Genomic DNA, 12648 nt, shown 5'->3' on the forward strand with positions numbered 1-12648 from the left:
TAAGTCCAAATCCAGGATGATGGACTGTACAGTGTGTTTACCCATAAGCACTTGCTCCAGTACTGCTCTCCCAAAAACTCTATGTTTACACAAACAACATGATCTTCTATCAAGATAAAAAAAAATATATATATAGGGTAGGTGTAGATACCAAATGCTTGTTAAAAACATACAACAGGCATTCACACTAATCTGGCAGCACCAAGACACTTGCATGCACAAATTGTAGCACAATTCATAGATTAAGGCAGTAGTTGCGTCAATGGCTCACACTGACTTGACATCTGATGATTAAACATTCAGGTAAATATCCAGAAAGATGTACAGGAAACACTGTATTCACTGCACCAAAATGAGAGGTCAAATTAGGTAATGTGTTGCCTTTTTTTCTATAGAGCTTGCTGGGTTGTGTATATAGAAACATCATTTTGCATCCAGTCCAATCCATGACCTTTCTGACAAATGAGCAAAACTACAAATGAAACAGCACAATAATTCCAAAATAATTCACATCTGTGAATTGGTTATGATTTCTCTAATACCAAGCTTGTTTTGACAGACCTAAAGCTTTCTATACATTTACCTAAAAGCTTCCGACATCAACGCAACCCTCACTAGGGCGGTCCCTGACTAAGATGGTGTCCTTTCCCATACAAATAACCTACTTACGAAAAAAAAAAGTCAAATGTAGGCTTCTAGTGGCGGCAAGGAGAACTTGTTGCATTATGGGTAAGATGATGATGGGTAGTAGATGGGTGGTACTTGTGAGCTGATAAGTTACTGCAGTTTCTGGTGTTTATTATACTCAGTAGAGTTACTTTTAACACGGATGTAAAATGGGTGTTCAGGAATTAGTCTGACAGCTTGGTTTACATTTTGTTTTTTGTTTTATTTGAGAAAAACAAAAGGGGACAATACATATTAATGAACATTTTCACAAATGTAAATATGCCAGATTGTAGCCTTAGGCTAATTTCCATCTGCAGACCCCCTGGCAGGTTGATGGTACACAAAAAATAATAAATGCACTGTTGACAGTGAAGAAAACCCTTGTAAAAGTCCAGAAATGCCTCTTTACTTCTTAACTGCATTAATAAACTGGTCAACCGATGAATATTAACAACCAGATAATGCAATGGCCACGCTTTTCAGCTTTATCTATGGGCTCTACAGGTCAACTACAGTTCAGAGCCACAGATCTTTAAAATGCTAGCCAGGGTTGCATGCACAGTACATTTATCAGCATGAGAACTCTCATTTTCTCGCTGCGGCCTGCTCCGCCTATTGGAACCCCCACCCTGCCCGACTGGTGAGGAATTATTGATTTCCTTAATTTGTTTTTTTTCATGTTTTATAGATCTCATGAAATAAACTTGATATTTACATTGAAATAATGCACCTTCACAATGTATAGTTTAAATATTGTTTTAAATAGTATTGATTAAGTAGTGTTTCTCAACATTGGGGAGTTATATTTATTAGATTGTTTTTTTAGTCAGTTGTAGTGGTTTATCTTTCAAAGAGTGACTTCGGTTGTAGCATACAGAGTTGTGGCATTACACATCAGCAAGAAACGTAAAGTGTCACAAAAAATATTTAGAAACAAACACGATCTACCTGGCAGCTGATGCCGTGCGGGCGCTGCCTCTGGACAACCAGAGAAGCCCGGGAGCTGACCGAGTGAAGACCGCGGTCAAGCTAGCCGTCTCTCGCATCTCACGTCCCATGTGTGCATTTGCTTAATGTTTCTTACTTACAAGCTAATGTTATTTAATTTTAAATGTGAACCACACACCTCCCTCAACCTCAAGTTTAATTACTATGCAAAATTATGGTTTGACAGACGAGCAAGCTGCAACTGAAAAGATATGACAAAGGGTACAATTTAAATCTTATTATCTTAGGCCTACATTGTAATCTATAAGTGACTTAATCATGATAACCTGCCCACATGACTTCATTTCCAAATATAGAGCAACAAAGGATCCCCAAACAGAATATGTAAGGGTTGGGCTTTAGCTTTAAAAGTACTGTGGAATAATTATTGTAAACCGTTTTGGTTACATTCAATGATATGCTCTAAAGTGCATGATTTTCTTAATGTGTTCATACTTTAATGGAAGAAAAGGAAATTTTAATGTATTTGTAGTGTATCGTTATTAAAGGCAAACAGTCTCTCTTCTTTTACAGGCACATTGTTATTTTTGTGGCACAAGCAACAACTGTTGCTTTCTGAAGTTAGCAGAAATGTGTATCACGTCTCCCCCATGCTCAGCGTGTACGTGCGTCCTTGTCCATGCACTGGTAGAGCACTGAATGCAAAAAATGTATGGACATGTGCATCACAACATTGTTCTAAAGCACCACTAGTGTTCACAAACTCAACCTGTTAGATTTTAATGTAAATGTATAAGATATCTTTAGATGTCTTGGGGTCAAAACGGTCATCATGCTGGGTGTGCATGTTAGGAAGTTACAAGTAAAGGCATCAATTGGTGTATAACTGCCCTGGCTGTTGTTCACAACTCTATGCTGATTCTGTCACTATTCTCATCTATTTTACGAAAACACAGCCAATCATCGCTGGCAAAAAAAGAAGAAAATGGAGTTCAGAAGGGAGCACAAACTGTGACAGAAGCAGGAATATGATTATTACAAAGAACCTGCAGGGGAAGTCCATTTTCTCACCTATGCACACCTGGTAAACTGCTGCACAAAGCAACATGCCCATTACACAATAAAGATTATGTAATAAACAATTATGCTAGGAGGAAGGCTTCTACAATCTTCAATGACTGTTTTGTCCATTTTCATCACATTACAGCTTTATTGACAAGAGAATAGAAGATATTAGCCCAAGTATCAATAGCTTTCATTGATAATAATGACTTGTCTTACAACTTGCTTTTGTTGTAGTTAGGTCTGCTGGGCATGAATAGTTACTTTACAACGCTTATAACAGGCTTGAAAAACAAAACACAAAATCCCTAACCAAATAAAATATATTTTAAGTGGCCTTATTCAAATAAATAGGGGTTGTCACTATCAAGGTTCTTAACCAGATCACCCGATCTCTTTAATATCTTCTGACACTTAGTCTGATCTAATATATTCTGGGTTTGTTTCTCCTGTTCCTCCTACATATTACAGCTGCACAGTGCACATTTAGCCTACACTTGTTAGAGATTAAAACTAGAAAAGCCAATGAGAAAAAAATACATCCGTGTGAATATCTGCCTAATACCATCTAACACTAAAATATAGCAATCATACTCCTTTCCTTTAATAATTTCCTGTTATTTTGTATAATGGTCTGTTATTTTATTATTCTTATTAACATAATGGTTATTTTCAGCAAACAGTAGCAGGTCTGCATCAAAATGTTATTTTGGCTTTGTAATCCAGTGCAATGAATTGGTATAGAAACAATGGAGGGTCAAGTGCCATACTTCATCTTTAATGTGAAGGTGTTTACATCCACATCAGATTAACAACATGGATAGTGTTGCCCTTTTCCAAAATATTACCGTAATGTACTCAAATGTTTTGAAAAAAATTTAAATAACCTCAAACAAAGACATTCATAATTGGTTGCAAATCTTTTGCAATAAACAATTGCCTGAAGTCTACAACCCATAAGCATCACCAGATGCTTGGCATCTTCCCTGGCGATCGTCTTGACAGGCTTGGTATTTGGCTACTTTGTTCATACAGGGAATGAAGAGGCTGTCCTAATCTTCCTGCCACAACCGTTACACACGAACACTTCTCTTACTCTGATAATACTAAAAGACCTCACAAATCAATATAAGAAAACATGGTATTATCATTATTACGCAAGCTGTAGCCGTTCTTAAGCAAACAGATAACGTAAATTGTCCACTCTTCTGTTCTAAATTGTCAGGGAGAAAGGGGAATAGTATGAGATTAGCCATTAGCCGTTCAACACAGACTCTCTACATGCTGTGTGGAAGCTCCAGCGTGTTGCAGTGTTAATCTGTCCGGTAATGTTCATAAGCCTAAACGAGGCCAGGACACCCAGCCCTAATGGACTAATCTACAAAAACCTCCTTACACCTAGATTACAAGTTCTAATCAATCTAGTTTAGCCAAACCACTTTCAAACTATGCGCTGATATGACACGCATGTTCTCTTTATTGCCATTTCGGCCTTAGGCTTATACAAACTAAGACCTCAACAATCGTTGGGATTTAAAAGGGATAGTGGGAGAAAGGACTGAGGCAGAAAGGTGTGGTTTTAATTATGTAAAGCTAGTGTATGCAGTTAAAGCACAAATCCTGAAAAATAGGTGTGGCCAATGAGATAATGGTCAGCTAAAAAAGAAAAGGAAATGTGTCAAGTTGAGCTGAATTAAGTTAAGACAAAGCAGTCATACCTGCGGCTTCCAGTAGAGCTTCAAGACGAGCCTGTGTTTCTGGATCAACAGTCCTCAAATCTACTCCATCTGTGGCGCTGGACAAAAGCAACTCTGACGCTGTCTTCATGATGGGGTTATCCAGGTCCTCCTGGTCCAAAATGAATGACTCCACCTAGAAGAGTTATAGAAGGGAGGGTAAAAGAGGAATCATTAGCTGTTTGTCAGCGGTTTTCATGTTCATTTCTGATCAACAACTGGTATGTATATAAAGTCTAGACCTTGAACAGTATTTGTAACACAGACTGACTTGTGAACAAGTAAGAAAACAGCGCAACGTGTATTATATTGCCTAATACATCACTTATTTCCATCATTCTGTATGGAAGTGGCATGTTACCTTTGTTTATTTACGATTTCTTTCAACAGGAGGGAAAGCAAAAAGGAGCATAGGGATAAGAGTCAAGGCGCAGGAAGTGCTACGGCCAGGAAGAAAAACCCCTGCACACGTGGTGAGAGTCAGCTGCCCAGGTACAGCTCCACAGTCTCATACCCGAGCTTTGGCCTGTTGGCTAGCATGTATTACAAACATTTTATTTTACCCCAAATACCTCAAGTGAGTCAACATAAGAAAGCAAACTTTACTAAATCCACAATGTTTTATTTACTTCTAAGTGTAGCTTCAGTGTTGATTGACAATTCATATTTTTTAGCACATAAATTACAGCTTTACTTACTTTATGTATGTTACTGTAAGTGAGTTTACAGATGGAAATAATGCTGTTTTTCATCTTATGACAATACAACATTGAGGAATGTACTAAAAATAGAACACTACGATGTTAACAATACACATCGGAAAACAATTATTAATGTAAACAAACTCCAAAAAAAAGTTACCGCTGACATAAATATTTAGCCAATTGTTTCAAATTTTAGAGGTGGAACTTTAGTAACCGGTAGTAGTGTAAATTACTCATGACACATTCAGGTACACAAGTGGAGTACATCAAAGTATCTCCATAAACCTATGCAATAAAAAACAGCAATATAAGAAATTTAAGTAGACTGTACAGAGAGGCCAAATTAAAACTACATATTAGAGTTTTTAAATTTAAAAAAACACTTTAGCGCTCTCCTTAAAGACAAAACTTTGTTTAGTATTTTGGTTTTCATCTACAGGAACGTCTTATTGGCACCTGGGCATATTGACCCCTATTTACAGTGTAACAATGCCTGGTTCTTACTAAGTGTAACATCACGTTATGTCTTGAGAATCTGTAAAGTCAATCATTTATCCTGTATAGGAGACCTGGTAGGCAGGGAATGACAAATTTGACAGACATTACAACTAATTCAGCCTACCATGAGGGTGAGATTTTTAAACAAATAAGATTTTGAATAAATTAGAAACATTCACATCACTCAACAGTTTGCATAACTACCTTTCGACAAAAACTGACAATCCCTGTCTATGTCCATCCATAAGCGGCAGCCGGCATGCAGGGCCTGGCCCATAGAGCTAATGTTGGGAGAGAGTCAGCATTCAGCAATTTGGAGGAATTCAGCTATACGATAGGAACGCAGAGCAAAACAACCCATGGGGGATGTAGTTCTACTAAGGCCTTTATAGTCAACAATGGACATCATTCTCCCCTATTAATGAACTACAGTTCCCAGAGTGTTGGTATCCAGAGAGCTGGAAAGGCCTAGAATGGCATCTGCTTAATCCTGGGGCTCAGATTTTAGCTACTGCCCTGAGCAGCGAGTTCTCCTCTGGAGTAAAACACCACAACAAATGCTCCCTTTCAGGCTGATATAGTAGGCTGGGTGAGCTAAGAAACATGACACGGAGGACACACATTTGCAATCTGATTCAATTACACTGCGCAAGATGCAATTGTCAAACTTGATATTTTCTCCTTCTGCTACTACACAACTGATGCTCAGAAAAAAAGGTCATGCTATATTGACATTGGTATCAGCTGACATTCTTAATGCCATGGCTGTAGTATGTTTCAGACAGATGCCACTTTGGTCAGCTATTAGTTAAGTACAATAGAGACAGCTCAACAGGTAATGGGCATTGCTCAGCTCCTTGATTATAGTGTTTGACAGTAAATACTGCATCATCTGTTAGATTACATTGAATATTACATTATAATTAAAATGTCACTAATCTGAGACTTTTGATACGTTTGTGCAAATCCCACATTTGCCATCTAGCAGTCTGTGTCTGCTGCAGTCATATGACATGGTAAACGCGATTACAATATTATGGCTGACAAGTCTGAATATCTTAATGACAGCTCAAATTGGACAAGGCTTGCAGTAAAAACGGCTTGGTTATGACATAGTAACCTTTTGATTATTTTGTGAAAATAACAACGGAAGGTTTTGTCACATTCTTGTCATCTAAGAAGGTGATTATTAGGTGGAATTTTAAAATAGCGTTGTAGCGACAAATACTTTGTACAGTTCATGTATCCATCTGAGCCAATATAAAACTTGTCTAAAGTATGTTAAGCTGAGGAATATATGTCATTACACCTGTCCCCGTGTGTGACTGCCAGCACATGGAAAGTTGGACACCTCTCAACACGAACTCTAGCTGCTCTCAATTGTGACAACGCGAATCAAGTTAACAGTTACTGGTTGGCCGAAAGAAGTCAAAGATGGAAAACGGTTTATTTGTCAATACCGACTGTCTAAAAGTCGAGGAGTTCTGCGAGGAACGGCATAATCTATACGTATCGAAAAGTTAGCTGAGGGACGATCGAAGTTAACGTTAATTTACATGATTTGGAAAAGTGACGTAATTGCACCACAACTACGACATGGCAGATAGTTAGCTAGCCGTGTGCGTCCCTGGGTTTACGGGCATCTTCCATTTGCTGTGGTTGGAAAGCTGTTGGAAGAGCTGCAAACTTGTGATGGGTGTTACGAGACGGCACCGAACGAGGCCGTCGTCTCTTCCACCCGAGCTAGGCCGTGGGCACAGCCTGCGCTGCATAAATAAAACATTTCAGCGGCTCAGCGTGAACAACTGCTCGTGTCTCACCAAACATTATCGACATTAGACTCCCCATAAACATCTGAACTGGCAAAAGGTGTTGTTTGATTAAACTGCAGGCTTATTTTACGTAATTTCAACGGCCTGGGAGGGGGTGGTTGCCAACTGTGAGCTAATTCGCTAGCTAGCCGCCAGCTCGCGCTAGAAGAGGAATGTTGCCTAGCTCTCTGGTTAGCTTAGCTTACTAGCTTAGCCTAGCGTAGCTACCTCTGAAACCTCGTCTTCGTCGCTGCCGGATCCTGGACCCGAGGAGAGCACGGCCGCAGCCGCTAGTTTGAAATCCAGTCTTTCTGCTGCAGGCCCACCTGGTTCGCCGTACAAACGTACTTTCTTTCCACCTACACCAATTCCAATGCCCCCTAGTCCGACTCCTTCTGATGTCGCTCCTACCCCCATCCCTGCCACTGGGGAGCGAGGAGTCACCGAGTCAATCTCGTCCTCGAAGCCGTCCGTCAGCATTGCCGTCCCGGCTACTGCATCCTGCATACTTATGTTCACGATACGTGTGTTCACGAGCTAGTTGTTGACTTAAACGTCCGTCCAGGCCCTTTTTTTTAGGATATTTGCGTGATTTTACTTCAGGGAATCCAGAAACTCTCCCGAAGCGAGGGTTGAGGAGGATCTCTTTCCCCCAGCCATTAACTTTCTAACAACCTAACCCGATACGCACTGTTTCTCAGAACGGCCGCCTCTGTAGAAAATCCTGATACCCCTATTGGTTGAGCAGAAAAAAGCTCGGGTTTCAATTGGTTGAAGTTAACGCTTGTCAAACTTGAGACCGCAACGTCATGTTAGGTTTACCAATATCACGAGGCTGTAGAACGAACGTCAAGACTTGACATGGTAGGCCAACTTAACTGGTAGCTAGCTTTACTAGTTCATGTAAACTCTTATTGGGAAATCACTTATGTAAGTGAGAGGAAAATGATACCTGTTGTTAATTTTAATGACGCATTTTATGTGATTTAAAAATGACAATGAATATCAGTAAATAATTCAACGTCACAAATGAAATATGTAACTGGCTTTATTGTGTTGGTGAGGATATAGAATATTAAGATTCGAATTTGAAGAACTAAAGGAGGATCTTTTAAGGGGCAATGACATGAGACAAAACATAAAGCCGCACAAAAAAAACAATGGTCACTCTGGTTCATCATTACACTTGTTTTGCTGCAAATAAGCAACACGCAATATTATATTATTATTATTAACTTATTGTGTAAGCCTAGGTGACTCAAGTAATAGAGACAAAAATACACAGGGGTTTCATCAGTGACTTCACCCACATAAATCAAGAACTTTATTTCCAAACCCCTGAGGCATATACACTTCCTCGAAGTGGCCCTCTGGTGCAAAAAAAAGTCTGAAAATCTTTACTTTGACCCCTGTGAGTGAAGTTGGTTGGAAGTTTGCATCATTCCCACATACTTTCTTGACTGTCCATCATGAACCATGAAAACCAATTGGCCTCAAGTAAAAACTGCCTCACTCAACAAAGTTCCTAAAATGTCTTTGCTTTTTATATGTTATTATTACTTATATTTATTTATCAGGCAAAGGGAAATGGATGTGCTAAAAGAGGTGTAGTTCATCGATAAACACTTTTTTCACTCTTTTGATTATCAAGCTCTTGCATAATCAAACAGTGTCAATTCTCATTGCCAATGTTTCTGGTTTCTTCCTAGGAAATGGGCAATGCTTAAAAAAAAATAGGTTAGCTGGATTCTGTGATACTTAAAACACAATATAACACCATAGGCTTCAACTTTCTGCAGTTAAATGTACCAAACTAACACACTGACACTATATCCTCGTAGTTATTATGTGTGACCAATCCATGTTCTTTTTAACATCATGTGTTTCATATTCATACATGTACCTATATTGGAAGGTGTAGTTGAATCCTTAACTTAAGTAATAAGCAGCAATATTGCAGTATAAAAGTACCCCATAGGAAGTCCTGCACTTGAAAGTTTGCTATTGTAAAATGAAACATGTCTGTTACCTAAACTGAACCTTAGAATCCAAAGTAAATGCACTGTAGAATGTGAAAATAACAATGCATTAATGATGACCTAGTAGTATATATATATATATATAGCAGGAGGAGGTGAAGGGCACTGCTGAAGTTGCTGAAGGAAGGGGAACTGCATCAATCCTTACAAAGGGTTTATTTATTTCAACAGGTATATGTGGCTTACTTGTATTTCGTGCTGCTGGTACACATCTTCAGTCCAAATTTTAAACTGATGATCATTCAAAAACATTTGTCACCAAAACCAACAACCAAGGCTAAATAAGCTCAAACTATCTAGATTACTATTACACATCATCATCATCACTATCATCACCATCATCACCATCATCACAACAACTCTAAAATCTCTGAGTTGTCTTACTAAGTGGGTTTTAGTGCTAGAAGTGATTTTTTTAGATATATTTTTATTTGTTGGCTATGATATGCAAGCTTCTTTTGGCCTTGTTGTTGCCTATGAAGGACACATATTCTACTTTAAAAGAAGCTGAAAGGCGTGACAAGTTACTGACCACTGTAAACAGGGCAAATTGGATAAGAAGGCCAAAGATGCACCCGGCCAGCCCAGGGCCTCATGCGTAACGTCATCATTTTTGGGCGTGGACGCAGGGCAGCCGGAAGCGATTGGTTATTCAGCCGAGGTTGCCAGGTTTGTATGAAAACCCACACATTCTGTCAATTTGAACAGTCAACTGATTTGAACATACTAGTGCAGTACCTGTTCAAATCGGACTTGTTCGGTACAGGACGATTGCATGACCTCCGGTTTTGCTGCTTGCAGCTTTGTCCAGAACCATTGTACCCTGAAATACCTTCCAGAAGGCTACACAAACACTTAGGCCTAATATGCAACCCCACTGTAAACTACTTAGCAACTTCTACTACTAAAACATTGTACTTCTCCCAAAAAAATGTTACTGGTTACGCTGCAGATTCAGATTTTACTCACAAAATATCACAATTAAAATTGAATGCATTTTTATTCATTAAACTTTTCAGAATTATAGCCTATTGGAGTTAAAAGCTCCACCTTACGGACATTAAAGCTGGGGCGGCAGTTTTATTTTGGTGTTGTTGGGCAAAAATTACACAATAATCTTTCAGCATATTGTATTTCAGGTGTTTTGAAAGAGAACTAGATTTGTGCACCTCCTCCATGGCTCTGTTTTCAGGCTGTTGAAATTCTAGCCCTTGACTGGAGAATTTGGCCAATCACAGTTCATTTCAGAGAAAGAGAGCCTTCCTATTGGCTGTTCTCTACTGTATTGGCTGTAATGTAGATGCAAATGTAAAATATGTATTTAAAAAAATGTATAGTTCAGTTTATTGTCCAGGTAGGGGACATTTGCTGTGAAAACAGTCTGAAGAGCTGGTCTGTTGGGGTTAGCCTATAGCCTACACAGCGCCTTGTTTGCCAGGTTTACGTGGTTTCTCACACACAGCCTCCAGCGGTTCCTTGTTCGGATGGCAGCAGCCTGGAGGACCAGAGGCCGAAGCCGCGGCACCATCGACTGCTAGTATCCATCCACCATAGACAATCCAGTAGTTTAACCTTCTGGTATCCCTACCTCACGGCTGTGACGTACTCAAGTTCATGTTTGTGTAGCTAACTAGAGCCAACACATTATGTCATCTCAAATGGCTTTACAAAGAAAATGAGACAGTCATTCTTATAGACTTGTGGCATGCCATCAGGATGAAATGAATGACTAGTACTCTAAATGTTACTGTATGAAGCTAGTGCCCGAGCTCACTTAATGGGAGGCGCTAGCGCTGCAGGAAAAGGTCACGTTCAACTTCAAATTCTGCCGCTTTAAGGAAATCAAAGTAGTCTACAATGTGCTGAGAATGTCCTGCATTCAAATATTTACTTTAAGTAAACATTTGATACAGGACATCTAGCGTATTTGCAGTATTCATTGTTTTACCTATACTTTCACTTCAGAAGAAATGAGTACTTCTACCACCAATACCAGTGGTGGAAGAAGTATGCAGATCTGTGACGGAGCGCATGGCTGTCGTCACGGTAGCAACACGCTACCTATTTTAGCCCTCAGAGACAGACCTTAAATGTTGCCTGTGTATATATCTCACCTGTTAACCTAGCCATTCCTCATTGTTAATGTGAATATTGTATGTATAATGTGTAAATGTCTAGTATAATAAATTCCCTATACACCTCAGCCACCCCTGCTGTTTACTATTGGTATGATCCAATTTTAGAGGTGGGCTTCAGTTCTAAATGGGTGGGCAGTTGAATTAGTTCTGGGCGAGAGCATGAAGAAAACAGAGGGCGTAGGCCGTAGGAAGTAGGGAGAATGGAGTAGGGCGTAGGGCGTAGGGACTAGGGAGTAGGGCGTAGGGAGTAGGGCGTAGGCCGTAGGGAGTAGGGAGAAGGGAGTAGGGCGTTGGGAGTAGGGCGTAGGCCGTAGGGAGTAGGGCGTAGGCCGTAGGGAGAAGGGAGTAGGGAGTAGGGTGTAGGCCGTAGGGAGTAGGGAGAAGGGAGTAGGGCGTAGGGAGTAGGGCGTAGGGAGTAGGGCGTAGGCCGTAGGGAGTAGGGCGTAGGGAGTAGGGCGTAGGCCGTAGGGAGTAGGGCGTAGGGAGTAGGTCGTAGGGAGTAGGGCGTAGGGAGAAGGGAGTAGGCCGTAGGGAGTAGGGCGTAGGGAGTAAGTCGTAGGGAGTAGGGCGTAGGGAGTAGGGCGTAGGCCGTAGGGAGTAGGGCGTAGGGAGTAGGTCGTAGGGAGTAGGGCGTAGGGAGAAGGGAGTAGGGCGTAGGGTGTAGGCGTAGGGAGAAGGGAGTAGGGCGTAGGGAGTAGGGCGTAGGCCGTAGGGAGTAGGGAGAAGGGCCTAGGGAGTAGGGCGTAGGGCGTAGGGAGAAAGGAGTAGGGCGTAGGGAGTAGGGCGTAGGCCGTAGGGAGTAGGGAGAAGGGCATAGGGAGTAGGGCGTAGGGAGAAAGGAGTAGGGCGTAGGGAGTAGGGCGTAGGCCGTAGGGAGAAGGGAGTAGGGCGTAGGGCGTAGAGCGTAAGCCTGGAGGATATCCTCAGAAATGACTGGTTTTAAGGTCATTAGGAAACAGAGTTTGTTTTTTCTTTTACTGTGATCTTTGTGTTTCTCACGTCAATAACTTTTATTTGTGAAAGTGTTTTGTTTTAGCTTGCCT

General features: G+C 40.6%; 2 protein-coding genes across 9 annotated transcripts in view; both read right to left on the bottom strand.

Moving 5' to 3' along the window:
* The window catches only part of ankhd1 (ankyrin repeat and KH domain containing 1), a 29958-nt gene extending 21835 nt beyond the window's left edge, over nt 1–8123 (bottom strand). For all 8 annotated transcript variants that reach the window (XM_032527423.1, XM_032527430.1, XM_032527428.1 and 5 more), the window contains exons 1-2: nt 7657–8123; nt 4398–4551 (exon numbers count right to left, since the gene is read on the bottom strand). In XM_032527423.1, coding sequence (XP_032383314.1) covers nt 4398–4551; nt 7657–7935 — 433 coding nt within the window. In that variant the 5' untranslated portion in view covers nt 7936–8123. The remainder of the gene's footprint in view (nt 1–4397; nt 4552–7656) is intronic.
* A 3708-nt stretch (nt 8124–11831) lies between these two features.
* Nucleotides 11832–12554, bottom strand: LOC116697356 (putative proline-rich protein 21). Its single transcript, XM_032528663.1, has one exon. The coding sequence runs from the start codon at nt 12552–12554 to the stop codon at nt 11832–11834; it is 723 nt and encodes a 240-aa protein (XP_032384554.1).
* Nucleotides 12555–12648: the final 94 nt, after the last annotated feature.

The sequence above is a fragment of the Etheostoma spectabile genome, chromosome 10 (genome assembly GCF_008692095.1).
Source record: "Etheostoma spectabile isolate EspeVRDwgs_2016 chromosome 10, UIUC_Espe_1.0, whole genome shotgun sequence".
NCBI classification, from domain to species: Eukaryota; Metazoa; Chordata; class Actinopteri; order Perciformes; family Percidae; genus Etheostoma; species Etheostoma spectabile.

Excerpts from the sequence above, each read along its gene's own strand:
- LOC116697356 (XM_032528663.1), bottom strand. The coding sequence starts at position 12,554 with ATGACCTTAAAACCAGTCATTTCTGAGGATATCCTCCAGGCTTACGCT.